The 20029-nt window shown below is 41.7% G+C and overlaps 1 protein-coding gene and 1 pseudogene across 1 annotated transcript; both read left to right on the top strand.

Moving 5' to 3' along the window:
• The first annotated feature begins 12006 nt into the window (after positions 1–12006).
• On the top strand, positions 12007–14575 carry LOC146368831 (uncharacterized). The gene has a single exon (XM_084911336.1). The coding sequence runs from the start codon at positions 12721–12723 to the stop codon at positions 14554–14556; it is 1836 nt and encodes a 611-aa protein (XP_084767462.1). The 5' UTR covers positions 12007–12720; the 3' UTR covers positions 14557–14575.
• Positions 14576–15968: 1393 nt separating this feature from the next.
• Positions 15969–17471, top strand: LOC146368830 (uncharacterized; annotated as a pseudogene).
• Positions 17472–20029: the final 2558 nt, after the last annotated feature.

Raw genomic sequence — 20029 nt, 5'->3', positions numbered from 1 at the left:
ATGTTTGCATTTCTTACCATTTCCTGCATGAAGAGATTACAACAGCTGCAACTCATTATTTTACAGTACTGAAGTGAGCAGCTTCAAATTGCTCTTTCACTTATAACTGAGCTTAAATTGGACTTTTCTACTAAAAAAACCCTGTAAAAATCACTGTCACATGACCCAGAAAAAGATTTCCGTTATCATCTAGCTTCAATGACTTTTGGACCTCATACCATTAAACATGTTTACACTGTCTTTGTTTTAAGGAACTGAAACCAGTTGTGCTTTTGCTTTAACTGTCAGCTGCTCTGATACACAGAAAAAAAAGGCAGGATGGAAACGTGATTTGTACAGTCTGGTCCCAGCAGGTTTTCTCTGGTGATGTGGTTTCACAGTCTTGTGACTTTCATGTTTTACATGAATTAGTCTTTTTGGTTCACAAAATGCATCTATTTTAGGGCTTTAGTCAGGTTTAAATGACTGTTAATTACCTGAAAAATAAATCTGTTAAAGAACCATTCAGTCACTTTGTAATGGGACGTATCTTCAGCACAATCGTATGTACTGTGCACCTGAAACTAATATCGTTCACCATTTGGCGCTTCCTTCTCACATGCCAGAGAGCTATTACAGTTACACCGCAGATGGTGTCTAAAACGATTTAACCCTCAACTTCCTAGCAGTTGCATCATTACATTATTTCAGCATTTGCAGTTATTCCAACTGTTTTATTAATCCTTAACATACTTTTCATTTACTTGTTCAACTTTACAAAATGCCAGTCAAAAAAAAAAAAAACCCAGAAAGTATACGGGACATTGACTGTCATTCAAACCTGAACTTTACCCAGTATTTTCCACATAAATCAGCTAGCACCAACATTAAAACCAATTACATTTGCCACGCTGCAATGGATCCTGGTTTTTATGTGGATGTTGTTTTCACACAGACTGCCCTACTTAAACATTATTACAGCCAAATTACACCTCCCATATGGCAATGGCACTCCCTGACGGCCGCAGCTTCCCTTGGAAGTCTAATGCGTCAGACCGGAGCTTAATTACTCAGGAACAACAACAACAACAACAAAAAAAGATAAATCCACATATATATTAGCGTCTGAGTTGCAAGGGCCAGCAGTCAAAGCAATTTTAAATGACATTTTATTTAAACATATGGGATCCCAGCACCACCCTCTCCCCAGCCACCTACTCCACCTCTTCCAAAGTGAAGGTGTGGTATCAGGGTGCTCAGCCCCGCCGTGAGATGTAATGTCTCCAGCACGTCCTGGGTCTGCACCAGCTTACAAAACAAAGAAACAGATTAGAGCTGGGGACCTGTCGCTGTTCTAAATGTCTTTGAGTGGTTACAATTTCCACTGCTTCAAATCTGTTAACTAACAAGTTTTCATTTAAATATGTGTATGAGACTCCAACGTATTTACAAGTAGTAACCTCCAGGTCTGAAAAATTAATCCAGAATGGAAGTGCAAACAACTAACAGGAGCAGTTCCTCTGAAAGACACCAAGGCTGGTGCCAATTCCCGCAGTTAGAGCAACAAATACTGAGGCAGCAGTTTGAACAGGCTTGCCAAAGCTGGACACAGCGGAAGACTGAAAAGATGTTGCTGGTCTGATGACTGCTGTGACATTCAAATGGTAGGGTTAGAATTTGGTGTAAACGACATAAAAGAATGAACATCTTGCCTTGTATTAACATTTCAAGTTGCTGATAGCGGTGTGAGAGTGTGGAGAATATTTTCTAGGCATACTTTGAGCCAATTAGTACCAGCTTAGCATTGTTTAACCACCACAGCCCAGCTAATGCTGACCATGTCTATCACTTTATAACCACACTGTACCCATTTTTTGATGGCTGCTTCCAGCTCAAATCATCTCAAACTGGTTTCTTGAACATGAAGATGAGTTCACTGTACTCCAATAGAGCATCTTTGGGATGAGGTGGAACGGCAGATTCAAGTCAACAATTAATGAACATGACTTCATGACGCAGTTCTGTCAGCAACAGGGGTCATACCTGCTATAAACAAGGTGTACCTAACAAAGTGGCCAGTAATTGCATATATGCTGTTATGATGGATGTTTATAATAAATATTAACTGAGAGAGAAAAGATACACCAAAGCTACTCTAGGGTAATAACAAAACGAGGGAAATTAACAAACTACATCTAACTGTTTTGGATTCAGAACAATTATTTTCAGCCTTTTATAAGGATTAAAATTTATTTCTGGATTAATTTTGGCAGCTTGAACTAGTTAAAGAAGATGCTGCCTATCCTGACATTTACATGAAAAGTCAAAACTACTATTTAAGCACAATGACGACAGACTCCAGGCAGACAATCCTGTAAAACATGGAAATATGAAGCATCTCTGATGGCTCAACACAGTAAGAAGAAGGGATGGAAATGATGTATAACTCGTTGAATACTGGAATCAGTGTTTTAAGCTGTGATGTAATAAACTAGTGGTGGGAAAATGAAAAAGAAAGAAGACAAATGTTTCCCTTTTGTGTTTTCCCGATTATGTGTCCGATATGCAAGACATCATCAACCACAGAGGCAGCACTGCGAAAACAGAAAACCCGAGTGGGCAGCTGGCAGAGGAAATAAACAGCTTCTTCGCCCGCTTTGAAACACCACAACAGCAACACTCATCTGCTTCAGCCCTGCTCCCATCCTCATCCTCACCTGGTTCCTGCACCGCTCCACTCACTGTAACAGAGCACGATGTCAGACGTGTGCTCCTAGCAGTGAACCCCAGGAAGGCGGCCGGTCCAGATGGAGTACCTGGCAAGGTACTAAGAGCATGCGCACACCAGCTCACCCTCATCTTCACCAGACTCTTCAACCTCTCACTGGATCAGGCAGCCATCCCATCCTGTCTAAAATCAGCCACAATCATCCCAGTGCCGAAGAAGTCTCCCATCTCCAGCCTGAATGATTACCGCCCTGTGGCCCTCACACCGGTAATCATGAAATGCTTTGAGAGACTAGTCCTTCAGCACATCAAGGATTACCTCCCCCCAGAATTCGACACCCACCAGTTTGCATACCGTGCAAACAGATCCACAGAAGACGCCATCGCCACAGCCCTCCACGCTGTGCTGAGTCACCTAGAGCAGCGGCAAAGCTACGTCCGAATGCTCTTTGTGGACTACAGCTCAGCCTTTAATACAATCATCCCGGACATCCTCATCACCAAACTGGTCACTCTTGGCCTCCCTCCTCTCACATGTGCCTGGATAAAGGATTTCCTCACAAACCGGCCCCAGACTGTAAGACTCGGCCCTCATCTCTCCTCCACTCGCACACTGAGCACCGGCTCCCCACAGGGCTGTGTGCTGAGCCCCCTCCTGTATTCTCTCTACACCCACGACTGCAGTTCGACCCACAACAACACTCTCATCATCAAGTTTGCTGATGACACCACGGTAGTCGGACTCATCTCGAAGGGAGACGAGGCAGAGTACAGAGAGGAAGTCCTGAAGCTGGCAGCATGGTGTTCAGAAAACAACCTGGCAGTGAACACTAAGAAAACCAAAGAGCTCATTGTTGACTTCAGGAGACACAGCACCAACTTGGCCCCCCTCTACATCAACGGGGAGTGTGTGGAGAGGGTCCACATCTCAGCGGTCATCAAGAAGGCCCAACAGCGGCTGCACTTCCTGAGAGTCCTCAGGAAGTACAAGCTGAACTCCAACCTGCTGCTTACCTTCTACCGCTCGTCCATTGAGAGCCTGCTAACCTACTGCATCACGGTATGGTACAGCAGCTGCACCAAAGCAGATAGAGTGAGGCTTCAGAGTGTGGTCAAGACAGCACAAAAGATCATCGGCTGCCCTCTCCCCTCCCTGATGGACATTTATTCCTCCCGCTGCCTCAGCAGAGCAGCAAACATTATCAAGGACAGCTCCCACCCTGGCTTCAACATGTTCAGCCTGCTTCCCTCAGGGAAGCGCTACAGGTGCATCAACACAAAAACCCACAGACTCAAAAACAGTTTCTTCCCCAAAGCGATAACCACCCTGAACTCACACATGCACAGATAACACAGCCCCCCACTTCCCACTTCCTCTATGGACCACCACTGTGCAATACCAGGAGCAAAGTGAAGGAGGAGATGAAAGCAGCACAGCGGGAGGTGAAACGCTGCTTGAAGGAAGCAAAGGACACCTACAGGAGGAAGGTGGAGCAGAAGTTGGAGAGGAACAATATGAGGGAGGTCTGGAATGGTGTGAAAACCATCACAGGCCAAAACACCAAGAACAGCACAGTGGGGGGGACTGTGGAGAAGGCAAACGAACTCAACAACTTCTTCAACAGGTTTGACCAGCCCACAACCCCCCCACCCTCACCCTCACCTTTACTACAGAGCCCTCTCCCTACTCTCCTACCTCCCTCGCTTCCCCCCCTCCCTGACACTATGACATCCTCCCCCTCCTCCTTCTCCAACCCCTCTCTAAACAGCACGACAGCCTCTCTCCCCCCCTTCCAATCATCTCCCAGTGTCACAGTGGATCAGGTCAGGAGACAACTGAGGAAGCTTCTCCCCAGAAAGGCAGCAGGCCCAGACAAGGTGTGTCCTAGGATGCTAAAGGCGTGTGCTGCTGAACTTGGGGAGCCGCTACAACGAGTCTTCAACCTCAGCCTGCGACTGGGGAGAGTGCCCGCCCTATGGAAGACATCCTGCATCGTCCCGGTCCCCAAAAAGAACCGGCCCAATGAGCTGAATGACTTCCGACCAGTGGCACTGACGTCACATCTTATGAAGTCTTTAGAGCGGCTCTTCCTTAACCTCCTCTGACCACAGGTACAACATGCCCAGGACCCACTACAGTTCGCCTACAAGGCAGATGTCGGTGTGGAGGATGCCATCCTGTACCTCCTACACAGAGCCCACTCACACCTGGACAAGGGAAAAGGCACGGTCAGGATCCTGTTTCTTGACTTTTCCAGTGCCTTTAATACAATCTGGCCCTGTATGCTTCAGGATAAACTAAACAGGATGCAGGTGGACCCCTGCCTGGTCGCTTGGATCTCCGACTACCTCACTGACAGACCACAGTGCGTCAGGCTGAAGGACATCACATCGGACACTGTGGTCAGCAGCACAGGAGCATCACAGGGAACTGTGCTGTCTCCTCTTCTCTTCACCCTGTACACCTCTGACTTCTGCTATAACTCTGAATTATGCCATATTCAGAAGTTTGCAGACGACACAGACATCATGGGGTGTATCTGGGATGACCAGGAAGAGGAGTACAGGAGCCTGGTGAGGAACTTTGTCACATGGAGTCACACAAACCACCTGCAACTCAACACTTCAAAGACCAAGGAACTGGTTGTGGATTTCGGGAGGTCCAGACCAGGTCCACTGCCTGTTCAGATAGAGGGAGAGGAGGTGGAGGTGGTCAACACATACAAGTACCTCGGGCTGTGGGTGGACAACAAACTGGACTGGTCATGCAACACGCAGCACCTGTATAAAAAAGGCCAAAGCCGACTGTACTTCCTCAGGAGGCTGAGGTCTTTCAACATCTGCAGGAAGCTCCTGAGGATGTTTTACCAGTCAGTGGTCGCAGGAGTCCTTTTCTATGCTGTGGTGTGCTGGGGGAGCAGCACAGCAAAGAAGGACTCATCCAGGCTGGAGAAACTAATCAGGAAGGCGGGCTCTGTGGTCGGCATGAAGCTGGACACTCTGGTGACAGTGGCAGAGAAGAGGACCTTAAAGAAACTGATGGACATTATGAACAATGCCGGGCATCCTCTGCACACGGTCGTAAACAATCAGAGGAGCCTATTCAGCGACAGGCTGCTTCTCCCAAAGTCAAAAACCAACAGACTTAAAAACTCCTTTGTCCCACACGCCATCAGACTGTTTAACTCCTCACTGGAGGGGAGAGGGAGGAGAAACAGGGGGACAAGGGAGGGCGGGAACAACTGAGCTGTAGGTGCTTCTCTACACTGTGCAATATTTGCAATATTTGTTTTTTGTTTTTGTTTTGTCTTTTTTCTTATATTTGACTGTGCAATAATCACTGTGCAATATACTCACTCAAATGAGCAATTGTATTTATCCATATTGTATATTCTGTATCTATATACAGGGAGTGCAGAATTATTAGGCAAATGAGTATTTTGTCCACATCATCCTCTTCATGCATGTTGTCTTACTCCAAGCTGTATAGGCTCGAAAGCCTACTACCAATTAAGCATATTAGGTGATGTGCATCTCTGTAATGAGAAGGGGTGTGGTCTAATGACATCAACACCCTATATCAGGTGTGCATAATTATTAGGCAACTTCCTTTCCTTTGGCAAAATGGGTCAAAAGAAGGACTTGACAGGCTCAGAAAAGTCAAAAATAGTGAGATATCTTGCAGAGGGATGCAGCAGTCTCAAAACTGCAAAGCTTCTGAAGCGTGATCATTGAACAATCAAGCGTTTCATTCAAAATAGTCAACAGGGTCACAAGAAGCGTGTGGAAAAACCAAGGCGCAAAATAACTGCCCATGAACTGAGAAAAGTCAAGCGTGCAGCTGCCAAGATGCCACTTGCCACCAGTTTGGCCATATTTCAGAGCTGCAACATCACTGGAGTGCCCAAAAGCACAAGGTGTGCAATACTCAGAGACATGGCCAAGGTAAGAAAGGCTGAAAGACGACCACCACTGAACAAGACACACAAGCTGAAACGTCAAGACTGAGCCAAGAAATATCTCAAGACTGATTTTTCTAAGGTTTTATGGACTGATGAAATGAGAGTGAGTCTTGATGGGCCAGATGGATGGGCCCGTGGCTGGATTGGTAAAGGCAGAGAGCTCCAGTCCGACTCAGACGCCAGCAAGGTGGAGGTGGAGTACTGGTTTGGGCTGGTATCATCAAAGATGAGCTTGTGGGGCCTTTTCAGGTTGAGGATGGAGTCAAGCTCAACTCCCAGTCCTACTGCCAGTTTCTGGAAGACACCTTCTTCAAGCAGTGGTACAGGAAGAAGTCTGCATCCTTCAAGAAAAACATGATTTTCATGCAGGACAATGCTCCATCACACGTGTCCAAGTACTCCACAGCGTGGCTGGCAAGAAAGGGTATAAAAGAAGAAAAACTAATGACATGGCCACCTTGTTCACCTGATCTGAACCCCATTGAGAACCTGTGGTCCATCATCAAATGTGAGATTTACAAGGAGGGAAAACAGTACACCTCTCTGAACAGTGTCTGGGAGGCTGTGGTTGCTGCTGCACGCAATGTTGATGGTGAACAGATCAAAACACTGACAGAATCCATGGATGGCAGGCTTTTGAGTGTCCTTGCAAAGAAAGGTGGCTATATTGGTCGCTGATTTGTTTTTGTTTTGTTTTTGAATGTCAGAAATGTATATTTGTGAATGTGGAGATGTTATATTGGTTTCACTGGTGAAAATAAATAATTGAAATGGGTATATATTTGTTTTTTGTTAAGTTGCCTAATAATTATGCACAGTAATAGTCACCTGCACACACAGATATCCCCCTAAAATAGCTAAAACTAAAAACAAACTAAAAACTACTTCCAAAAACATTCAGCTTTGATATTAATGAGTTTTTTGGGTTCATTGAGAACATGGTTGTTGTTCAATAATAAAATTATTCCTCAAAAATACAACTTGCCTAATAATTCTGCACTCCCTGTATGTGTATATGTGTATATATGGTGTATTTATGGTTATATCCTTACTCTCATTCCCCTTAATGTATCTGTAACATGCAACTTCTTTCAGTGCTTTGCTACTGGAAACTGAATTTCCCGGAGGAACCCACCCAAGGGATTAATAAAGTTTCATCTAATCTAATCTAATCTAATCTAATCTAATCTAATCTAATCTAATACCAATTCTATGTGCAATAACTCAACTGTATATACATAACACTATTTATTACATATTACTTACGGCTTGTATATTGTACATTTTATATATATATATGTTTTTCCCTATGTTAATACTGTCCATATGTACATAGCGCTGCAGAACTGTACCCCCCCCCAGCATGTTTACACTGAGTAGGAGATGCTCTGTATGTCATTGTACAACTGTATAGTGACAATAAAGGCATTCTATTCTATTCTATTCTATATTTTAAAAAAAACAACTATCTATCATGTACAAACTCTTAACAAGAATAAACCTGAAACCAATTGTTCTGCTGGGGAAGTTTCGTAAGCGGTACGAAGTTTAAAAAACAACATTCACCTGAGGGAGGCCCCCAGGAGCTCAGGTCTGACTGGTTTCAGCGACCAGAAACTGGAATGTACGGTGAGCAAACTGTGTTAAAATGCAGTGACTGATAAAAGACGGATGAGCACCATCACCATCACAATTAGTTGATCAATATTCTCAATAATATAAAAAAAAAGGCTTTCTCACAGACTGTATTATAATACAAATACAAACCACACATGGATTATTGCATGGTCCTGAAGCCAGCAGCGCCCTTGGTCATGAGATTTGTTTTAAATGTTTGCTGTATTATTGTTTTTAAATCATTGGAGTATACAGATTTTAAAAGTGTTTTGTGATTACAATAGTTCGTAAAGTAGCAGAAGTATTCACACATCACAGTGACGGAGGTTAAAGGTTAATTATCAACCTTCTGTGGAGGAAATAAGGTGCTTGTTGTGCATTACGTTCAACATTTTCCTAATGTACCTTCAAACAGCTAATACCGCTTGAGCATTCCTGTCTGTGCCTAATGTCAAGTCATAGTCATGTAGTTTCTCTTTTCAAGTTCTTCTTGATGAAAATCACACTTTAACCTTTGACTTTCATAAATGATGTGACAGACTTAACACCAGGTTAAGTCTATTTGGCAAATTCTGATCAATTATGAAGGATTATCCAGAATATTCTGACCGGCTACCTTTGATAACGCAGAAACAGAAATCTTGAGTTGTGGTATCAGGGTGCTCAGCCCACAGATATTGAACTTCACATACCCCATCTGCCTCCATTTGGGACTGCAATGGCCTTAAAAACCCTACACATATCTTCCCTACTTAAGTGCAGCCTTTTTTCTAATGGAATTACAATATCGGCATCTGGTCTCTGACTTCTCATCAATTGTGTGGGCGTCCTTTAGAGGACATTTCATCGGAATAAAGGCAAATACGGTGGTGCCTTTATCTGCAGAAATATGTGGCCTGTAGCCAGTGGGTGGGGCACCACATGCTCGCTCTCACTGTTAGATTGGATAGAAAAGTCTGCAGCAGGACAAGCGAATATTAATGACGTTTCTGAGTGTTTCGATTCCATCAAGAACAAAAACAAATCTTAGCTAACCAACACTCACTGGGTTTTAGTGGATTACTATATTTCACAGAAATATTACAGAAACAGTTTCTTTGGTACAATAATCCAGCTGTGCAGAAATCAGGGAGTCGGGAAGAAGCAGCTCATTAAATTCTGTGCTTGTTTAAGACTGAAGCACATATTATATTATCATAATACCAGAGCTGAACTGGATGACTCATTCCTCATTAAATTACTTCAGATGTTATTTAAAAAATATGTATATTTTATGCAAGTGAAGCTGCTTGTGCTGCCACCTAAACCAATCATAACGTGGCCTCAAATGTTAAAGTAACCTTATGAGCAGAATCTGATATAAGAGACTATCAGTTATGGAGACAAAGATAAAGGCAAAAAAAACAAAACTGTATTTAAATTAAATAAGCAAACTGATATGAATGAACCTTACATTTAGATAATACAAATCATCAGCAAGAATAATAAAAAACAAGCAAAAACAAATAATAAAACAAACCTCAGCTAACGTGGAAGCTACACTGCAAGGTGGTCTGTTTAATAAATAAAATCTGACAGGTCACATACAGGACCATTAACATCTCTGTAAACAGAACTCAGCTCCCACAAAGCTCCAAATGAAGAAAAACTGCCTCTGCATGCAGAGAACTGTTTGTGGAGACATCCAGCATGTCGACGCACAGTGAGTGAATGATGAAGAACAAACCATAACGAGGGGCAGGGCTACTACACTGCATTGTGTCCATCAGGTAAAAAAAAAAAGAAATCTGTTGGCTAATCTACACCATATCAATAACAGCTTCCTTAAGGTTTTAAAATGCACTGCAGCTGCATTTTAAAACATATCTACAAGCAATGCCAAAGAAACACACAGGTATGAGTACAGAGGTACTATGAAGGTAGCTCACTTCTTACTGGAGTATATCACCATAGTGACTTAAACTGTAGAGCAAACCTGCTTCAGAGCAGGTTGTGTTTGAGATTACGGATCAACAAGTATGAAATCACCACTTAGCTACCAATCAGTTCTCTGGAAAACTGCTTTACAACAAGTACCTGAAAGATCCCTTTGGACTGCTGTGCCATGGATAGTGGGAGGATCTTTCCATTGATGAGCATCAGTAGTCTAATCAGTTTAGATTCTTAAATTCAACTTCATTCTTTGACTTTTCCCATTTGTCTGCAGAACAATTTCACAACATTTTGAATTCCTCTATAAACATTAATCTCGTTTTTTTCTTTTGTCTGCAACGCTTGTCCCTAGCATGTCTTCGTCCATGAAAGCATTTAATCTTATCTGAGCAATTCCTCTTGGTCTCCTGTATCACTGCTCATCATTCGACATGCTTTTCCCAGTATATCCACGGCCATTTTTGTATTTATGCTTGTATTTTCTCCCAGACTGGTAAACATCAACAGAGCTCAGCAAAAGAACTTTTAGTTCCTATTTGAACTTTATTAATACAAGTGTTTAACCTTTTCATGTTTATAGTTTTATCTTTCTTTGTAAAGTCAGCTGTTCTGCTGCTCTGTATGTGATTGGTCAGATGCCCCCAACGCCACCCCTTTCATGTAAACAGGCTAGTAGCTAAAATGGGAAACCCTGGGTTACCTTATAGAGTTGATAACTAGCGTCATGTGATCACTTAGTCTGATTGACAATGTTGGGATAAGTTAATCAAGATAACAGAAAGATTTCTTGAGTATGATGAACAATGAATTTAACTCCTAAATATGACTTCCTAACACAGAATGTGATGACGTCATACGCTTTGTACTTTGATGTGTGGTGATTGGAAGTGTCTGTGTGGTGCAGCCTGGACAGACCAGACCAGCTGCACCACACAGACACTTCAAACCTCACCCGAGGACAAAAAGCACAAGAACAACAACAAAAAAAGAAAGAAAACAAACCTTAGAAACATGCAGGGTTACAGGAGAAGCCAGTCGTGCAGAGGTGAGCCTGTGCGAGTCTGAATTTAACTCCTATTTATGACTTCCTACCAAAGAATGATGATGGGAGAATTTGGATTTATTTATTAACAGATTTATTACGCATTAGTTTTATGGGTCTGTTCCACTTAAGGTCAGATTGGTGTCTATGAACCAAAATGAGTTTCACACCAAGACTAAACTCGTGTCATGGTTTGCATTATGCAGTGGTTACAGTGGTGACACTTATTAGACTCTGAAGTCTGTGCACCAGTTTTTCAGGGTCCTATAGGTGCAATTGTTGCGACCACTGTAAATGTGACACCATCACAGAAAAATTGTATAAAATCAGAAGAAGAAAGAGAACTCTAATATGATGGCTGCACACCAGCTGGATCATTATAACAACATCACATCACATGAGTAACTTCAACATGACGAGACTTCAAGGACTCCAACAATGTTCATACAGTGAGGATAAATAATGTTTTTTATTATTTATTATAAAAAGGACACAATATAGATATATAAAATGCAGCCAGAACTCCAATAACTAACATGTCCATTAATTTGACACGTTGGTTTATATATAATTTCTTTTTCTCTCTTAGCTTTTCAGCTCCACATTTTTGCCATTTCTTCCACACTCAACTCTTTTCTACAAGCTGAGCACACAGTGAAGGTAGGGGAGGGCTGGTGGCATTAAGAGATTTGATTGGGCAATCTAGGGGCCAGTTAGTTCTTTCCTTTGGTGAACGTTGGGCTCTTCAATTCAGCATGGTACAACTCCAAAGATTCTGCAACATCAAACCCTCTGTCTGCTAATATTACATCCAGTTACAAGATGAGCTTCCCGACCCCCTGAACTACGGATGCCCTACATGACTGTTAGGACAACTTATGTATTGCAAGTATGCAGTACTAAGAATAACTTGATGTTTCTGACTTTGCATTATGAATTGTTTACCCACTGACAAACATTTCAAGTTCTACTAAATTAAAAAACAATTTGTGGTAACCTGATTATGATTCAAAAAGAATAATTAACAACACTTCTTGTAATGGTGTTAAAATCAGCCCAGCTTTTATTTTCATATGCAAAAAGTAAAAGAAAATCAGCCAACATACTGGACACATATAATTGTCAATATAATTGTTTATTGTTCAACACAATAAACAATTATACTGTCACCATGGTTACTGGTATTGAAAGCTTATTGATAATTTGTCCAAGTAAAGAATGCCCTCTCACAAATGTCATGTGACCACCTCATTGGCTTACAGAATCGTGATGTCACACACATTTAGAATCTTACCACCACTGTGATCCTTTGATCCTTTGATCCTAAAACCCTTAAATAGGGGTGAGACGCAAGAACTTTCAGTCCGTTATTCGCAGCATTTATGTGTGCAGCATTTAAACGTTCGCCAGAGAAGCCTTTTTTTGGGATCCTTTTCAGAGTCACTGTTAACAGATTCCAACATGTCTCCAAGAAAACAGAAAAAAAGAGAAAACGTAAAGCCCAGCGCTCCTCTTTGCAATCGAGAAGACGATACTCAACTGCAGAAGATGTGCTCGGAAGAAATGCATGAGCAAAATCTCATGAGCAATCACAATACGCGACACCCGCCCCAGCCAGAGTACACCAGTTACATCTGGGAAAGTTTTTTTAAACAACGAGCGGAGATTATCAAACTGAGAGAGCACTGTGAGAGAAGGACCGCCGAAGTAGATAGACTGTTCAAACAGCTTCTTGATAAGGAGGATATTCAAAAGGAGAAAGAAATGGAACTCCTAGATATGCGGGGGAGGAACTTTGAGCTCCAAGCAAAGCTTAATAAAGTACAAGAAAAACCAACAGAAGAAATCCTCCAACAGAAGAAAAACGAGAAAGAGAGGGAAAAAAAGATTCAGGAGCTGCAAGTAAAGCTGGATGAAGCTCTGCAAAAAAATCAAGAACTCCTCCAAGAGAAGAAACAACTGGTCATAAAACTCCAAGGCACTGAGATAAATCAAAAAGTGCTGAAAGGAAGGGTTGAGTTTCTTCAAAAGAAAGCGCAACAGACCATGAAAAAGGAAGATATGGATTGCAAGCTTCAGGACAGCGAGAAACACAAGGAAGCCTTGCAAATAAAGCTTGATGAAGCTCTGCAAAAAAATCAAGAACTCCTCCAAGAAAAAGAACAAATGGACATAAAGCAGCGCAAACTGCAAGGCATGGAGGAAAAGCACAAAGGACTTCAGGCAAAGCTTGAAAAAACACTGAACAAAAATAAAGAGTTGCTTCAAGAAAAAAAGCAACTAGAAATTAAACAGAAAGAAACGGACTCCAAGCTTGAAGGCGTGGAGGAAAAATACACCGCGCTGAAAATAAAGCTTGATAAAACAGTGCAAAGAAATAAGGATTTCCTACAAGACAAAGAACAGCATGACACGAAACAGAAAGATCTGGATTGTGAGCTTCAGAACATCAAGAAACACAACCAAGGTTTGCAAGTAATGCTTGATGAAGCTCTGCAAAAAAATAAAGAAATCCTTGAAGAGAAAGAAAAACTGGACATAAACCAGAGAGGCATGCAGGAAAAATACGGAGCGCAGCAGGTAAAGCTTGATGAAACGCTGCACAAATATCAAGAGCTGCTTCAAGACAAAGAACAACGGGAAATAAAGCAGAAAAAAGATAAACAAATTCTCCAGAACTTTGAGAGGAAAAACCAACAACTGCAAGACCGTTATAACAAACTGAACTCCAAAACAACTGAGCTGGAGGGGGAAAAGAAAAAAGTGCAAAAACAATGCTCAGAGATGCAGAGTAAGCTCAGTGACATGCTGAGAAAAAACACAGAACTGGAGAAACTTTCCAACAACTTGAAGTGCAAAAACACTGAGGTGCAGATGTTAAAGCAGCAACTAGACAAAACAAGCAAAGACCTGCAGTGTACACTTCAAGAACTCAAGAGAAGTCAGCAGCTACAAGACGCACACAACAAATTACAACACAGTTATACAGAGATGCACGAGGCAAAGCTTATGCAGGAGGCCAAATGTAAAGAACTGAAAGAAAGGCTCGAAGAAAAACAAGCCAAATTAGAAGAAGTGGAGACAACATGCAGGAAACTCGAGAAGGAAAATACACAAACAATTGATGAGTTACGAACCCTCATCCTAGAGAAAAAAGTGCTCGTGGAAAAGATGATGGAAAAGAAGAAAAAACGCTTCCGCTTCTTCTGGAGAAAGAGCACTCCTGCTTTTTCTACTTTTTCTACTTTTCCTTCTGCTGATGTCACCCCGTCTTCCTCCTCCACCGTTGCATCGTAATTTTCACCTTAACTCCTAACACCTGTCCCATCTCCCCCCCCCACCCCCCCTTTCTCTTTCACCCTCACCCCCCAACCAGTCCCGACAGTTGACTGCCCCCTCTAGAGCCTGGTTCTGTCATAGGTTTCTTCCTTTAAAGGGAGTTGTTCCTATCCACTGTCGCACCCAGTGCTTGCTCAGAGGGCATAGTTGGGGTTCTCTCTCCTCTATCTCTTTCCTCCTTTCTATCCCTTTCCTTTACCCTCTTCTTTACCCCCCACCCCTCCCCCCTTTTCTATTCCCCCGCTTTTCTATTTCCTTAATAATTTAATAATAAACACAATTGGCTACATTTTAAATGTGTCTGATCAACGTCTTCATTCAAGAATGAATTGTCTTTCTCACGGAGTCATGTGTATTTTGTGTTTTCCTCGGGCTGGTGATCCCCGCGGTGGTTCAGCCCCGGAGTCCAGAGTTTTAGTGTTTTAATCACATTTAGTGTTACATTTCAGATCACCACAATAGGATATCCATAATTTAGGATTCAGGCATTTGTTTTAGTTCAATATCGTAATCATTCTATGACTGAGTAGTTTACAGAACCTTCAGTCTGCAGCAATAACTTCTGTTGGAGCTATTTGTTCTTATTTTTTATTATTTTGAAATTAGTTAAAGTTTGTTGTTAGTTTACTTATATTTTGGGGTTTATTTACAAGTTTATTTGTAGGTTAATATTTCTTTCAATGTTTTGTTTGTTTGATGTTACCTTGTTAAATTAGTCAGTAAAAGCTGTAGGGCCATTTTGTTTCTATAAATAAAGACACTGGTATAGGACCAGCATGCACTGGGGTGAGCCTATGGTTTTTTACTAGAGCAGGAGAAGCAGCAGGAAGTAACTAAAAATGGATCTTGTTATTGCTTGCCAAACTGGATAAAATAAACCATAAAAACGCAACTTTAAAGTTTGGACAGTGGACTTCTTTTGCCTGCGTACGAAATATTATCTCAGTGCAGCAGTGGCTTGTGGACCTTTAACTGTGGGATGTTTGGTTTGTCAAACAAAAGGAATTGCCACTACAAAAAGTAAAAAACCTGCCCGTGGACAAAGGAATAATCCTTCATTAATGGATATGTTGGATATATGGATTTCAAGGATCACCGTCGAACTCGAATAAAAGTTACTGGATCGTCTGTAAGTACTCCAGACGGATTTGATGTTGAAGCCTGGATCAACATGTCACTCGTTCATCAAAGCTGGTGAGTGATAATATTGTTTAAGCCGTAAAGGAAAACGGTGAAGCTATTGGAGTTTAAAGACATTATTTCACTACAAAGACTGATGAACTGAGTTTTGATGTACTAAATTTGTGCATAATAGGATCACTAATTGAAACATGCCAACGCCCTCTGTGGAAATGTTTCTTCACTGCAATCATGTTTGCGCTTTATGCTATGGATTCTCAGTGTGCTGTGCATCTTTATAATGTTTGAAATAATCCAAGAGGACAATAAAAATGTCGGATATTAAGAGTAAACAAGAGAGTAAACAAGAGGATGACACTCAGATGCAAGCAGAGAAAAGAAGCATCAAATTTACGCCAAAAGGTTTGGATTTGTATATAAAGACATGCCAAGAAAAGCGGAGTTCAATGTGTAAGCAAGCATCTAAGTACATGGGGAAAATTTCTGCTTTAATGACCTCACATGAGAAGGTTAAGGAAGTGTCTTCTGAATTTGGGAAGTTTATTAAATGCTATCAAGATGCAAACGCTTTGCAAGAATCCTTTTTAAGTTTGCCACTGCCAGAAGATGAAGTGAAAAGGCAAAGCGCACATTTTCAGTCTAAGGTGACAGCATTCTCTGTTTTTATGGACAAAGTAAAGGTTTGGTTGCAGCAAGCAGGCGAGCCGTATACTGAACAAAGCAATACTGCTCTTAATGATCAAGCTGTTGAAAGTTTGGATGAAATAAATCCTGAAGACAGTGTCTCTAATATCTCAAGTGTAAAGCCACCTTCGAAAACATTGTCACAGCAAAGTCGAATTTCATCAACATCTTCCGCACGCATTAAAGCTGCGGCTGACAAGGCAGCGCTCATGGAGCGACTCGCTGCATTAAAGAAAAACATTCTATTGAAGCGCAAGAGGAAAAACTGAGAAAAGAAAAGGAGAAATTATCCTTGGAAACAGAGTTGGCAGCAACTAAGGCAAAGCTTCGTGTCTTAAAAATAAACTCAGTTTGTAGCTCTGAGCGTTCTGATGGAATGAACTCTTATTTTGAAAGAGGGCACGTACAAGAAGCGCCTGATTTAAATCCTTGTGCTGATACATTTGTTCCGGCAGAAAGAGATTACTCTGGTACAAATTCTGCATCTGAATCACAAGTAATCACACCTAGACAAAGTCAAAACCAACATCAGGTGGATGAGGTGATGGTAAAAGTTGATGATTCAGCTCAAGTGACGCAGCAAACACAGCCTCAGTCTCCTACTTTGACTGAGAATTGCACGAAGGAGATTGTCAATATTATGCAAAAACAAAATGACATCACTACTTTGCTTGTAAAACAAAACTTATCTTCTGTCCTTCCAGCTAGAAACATCCCTATGTTTGATGGAGACCCTTTACAGTACAGATCATTTATGAATGCCTTTGAAAATGGAGTGGAAGCTAAAACTGATAACTGGAGCGACTGTTTGCATTTTTTAGAGCAGTTCACTAGGGGGCAGCCTAAAGACTTGGTGCATAGTTGTCAGCATTTACCTCCTGAGCAGGGCTATTCCACAGACAAATATCTTCTTGAAGAACATTTTGGGAACGGAAATAAAATTGCCTCTGCATATATGGAGAGGATTGTGAGTTGGGCACCTATTAAAAGTGAGGATGTGAAAGGTCTACAGTCATTCTCTCTTTTTCTTCAAGGATGTTCGAATCTAACACAGCAAGTTGTTTATATGAAGGAGTTGGATTTGCCCTCAAATATGAGAATGATTGTTATGAAACTTCCATACAAATTGAGGGAAAAATGGAGAGTTGTTGCCTATGAACTGCAGGAACAAAATGGTCACAGAGCAGTGTTCACTGATCTGGTTGCCTTCATAATAAAACAGGTGAAAGTAGCATAAGATCCAGTGTTTGGCAACATCCAAGACTCACAATCTGGAAGCAGCTTTAAAGTTTCAAGTTCCACCAAGCAAAGAAAAAAAGGAAGTAGTTTTGCCACTAATGTCAGTACGGTTCCAGGAGTCGAAACTCAATCAACTGGAAGCAGAACAAATTCCACTGTTCTGCATAATTTTTTGTTTTGTTCACACAGCAATCATTTACTAGAGAATTGTAAGAAGTTTAAAGCTAAAATGCATCGAGATAAGTTGAATTTTAACAAGGAAAGGGGAATTTGTTTTGGTTGTTTAAAAGTTGGTCACATAAGCAAAGACTGTAGGAGTCGTTTGAGACACAGCAGCTGAGCAAATGATCATTTCATGCTGAAGACATCCTCAGACAGAATTAAACACATACATAAACACAGCCTGGTGCCAATAACACAGCTAATGACACTGCTGTATCACTGGCTTTACTGATTAAAGACCATATCTGAAGGAAATCTTTGAACACAACAGAAAGTGACCTTTTAAACCTGCGACACTGATGCTGCATTCAAGGACCATTAAAAACATCTGAAAGGACTTAAGAACATCAAGAAAATGTGACTTGTTTCTCTGTAATGAAGCTGTTTTAGTGAAGAAAGTTGAAAGGTCACAGAGCGACTGCTGAATCTTCTGCTCTAAACATGAACTCTGAACTTTGTGATGCTTCAGGAGGAAAACTGCTTCAGTTATTCTCTCAGATTAGTTTCATATTTTCTGCATCAGATTTGAGTGAGATCACTGCATATCCACCGGATTCCAGCCAGAGTGGATTCTGGAGTCTTCCACGCTCCTGTTAGTGATCCTCCATCTGGATGGATGATAACAACATTCTGAACAATCTAGCAGGAGATGGCCCATATCTATGGGACTGATTTGTGCTAATAACGCCCACTGTATGGACTGATAACAGCCGAAGCGGGTGAATAAAGTCACCCACTAGCTAGCTGTGCCATTACCCAGCATACACCACTCCCTCCATAAATGCAATAAACGATACAAAAGTATCGTTCTACCTGTTTTTCAGGTAGTTGTTTACATTATATAATTTATTGTGTTCTGTATACGTCACTACAATGTGATTTGGAAAATGTCTAAATATACCGACAACAGACAACAATGCAGAAGGCCTCAGAACTGGTTCCCAGTGGGATGCTGTCAGTCATTGGTAGACCTCAGGCTCAGTATAATTATGCCTGTCTGCAGGCAAAAGAGCACTGCAAGAGTCTGGGGATGGAGAATCCTGTGTGCTCTGTGGCCAACTACCTGTTTCCAGATGGCAGGGTTATTGCAGGGCACCAGCAGGTAATGCATTCATATATTCTTGCTGCTTTAATATACCGTGAATCTATTGTGTTCTCTTTTCTGTCTTCTCTCAACCATCAAAAAAGTTGTTAGAGCTGCTCTTGTCATTTCTGCTGTCTTCTTTGACTTCTCAGGCTCTGGATTTCCTCCAGGAAAACTCTCGGCGCCTAAAGTTCATGCGGACCAAAACTCTCCCAGTCAGTGGTGCGTTCCACACTGAGCTGATGGCATCGGCTACTGAACCCCTCAGAGAGGTGCTCCGGCAGGTGGAGGTCAGTCAGCCACTTTATCCAAAAGGGATTAACATATTTTCTGAAACATGCATTCAATTACTCTGTAAAGCTACACCAGTCCTCATTTTTTTAAGATAACCCATCCTATTCAGTCTGACTCGGAAAGTTAAATGGAAAGTACACCCAAGATTTTACATCTGGTATTCAGCCATTCAAACTGCCCTCCGTCTTCAGAGTGAGGGAAAGTCTTCCCTTCACCATGAACTCAAACTGAAGAGAGGGATCCAGCGGGAAAACAGTCAGCGGGAACGCAGCCGGAGCGCCCGCAGCAGCTGCAGCAGCAGGGGCAGCCAATCTGATGACTTGACTATCCATGAGACGGAGAAGACAGAAAAAGAGAAAGACAAACAGGACTTAGAGATTGAAAACATTATCAAGGTAAGTGAGGGCTATAAGAATCTTTTTTTGTAATATTTATTTAATTACATCATGCGCCAAACTATCCATGGTAGTGATTATTTAACTAATTCATAGTGGCACTGGGCAGCTGCCAGTGCAGTTCATTTTGTCCATTTAAAAAGTACCATGTACACTCACTGGCCACATTTTTGTTAGATACACCTGTTGAGCTGCTCATTAGGTCAAATACCTAATCAGCCTATCACATGGCAGCAGCTCAGTGCATTTAGGCATGTATACGTTAATAAGACGACCTGCTGAAGGTCAAAGGTCAAAGGGGATTTAAATGACTTTGAACATGCATTGTTGTTTGTGTCGGACAGGCTTGTCTGAGTATTTCAGAAATTTAGTA

This window comes from Perissodus microlepis, chromosome 18 (assembly GCF_051167445.1).
Source record: "Perissodus microlepis isolate ML-2025 ecotype Zambia chromosome 18, ASM5116744v1, whole genome shotgun sequence".
Lineage (NCBI taxonomy): Eukaryota > Metazoa > Chordata > Actinopteri > Cichliformes > Cichlidae > Perissodus > Perissodus microlepis.
Note: the sequence above shows the minus strand (reverse complement) of the source record. Positions and strands in the feature narration are given on the sequence as shown.

Coding starts and splice junctions, on each gene's coding strand:
- LOC146368831 (XM_084911336.1), top strand. CDS start 12,721: ATGTCTCCAAGAAAACAGAAAAAAAGAGAAAACGTAAAGCCCAGCGCT.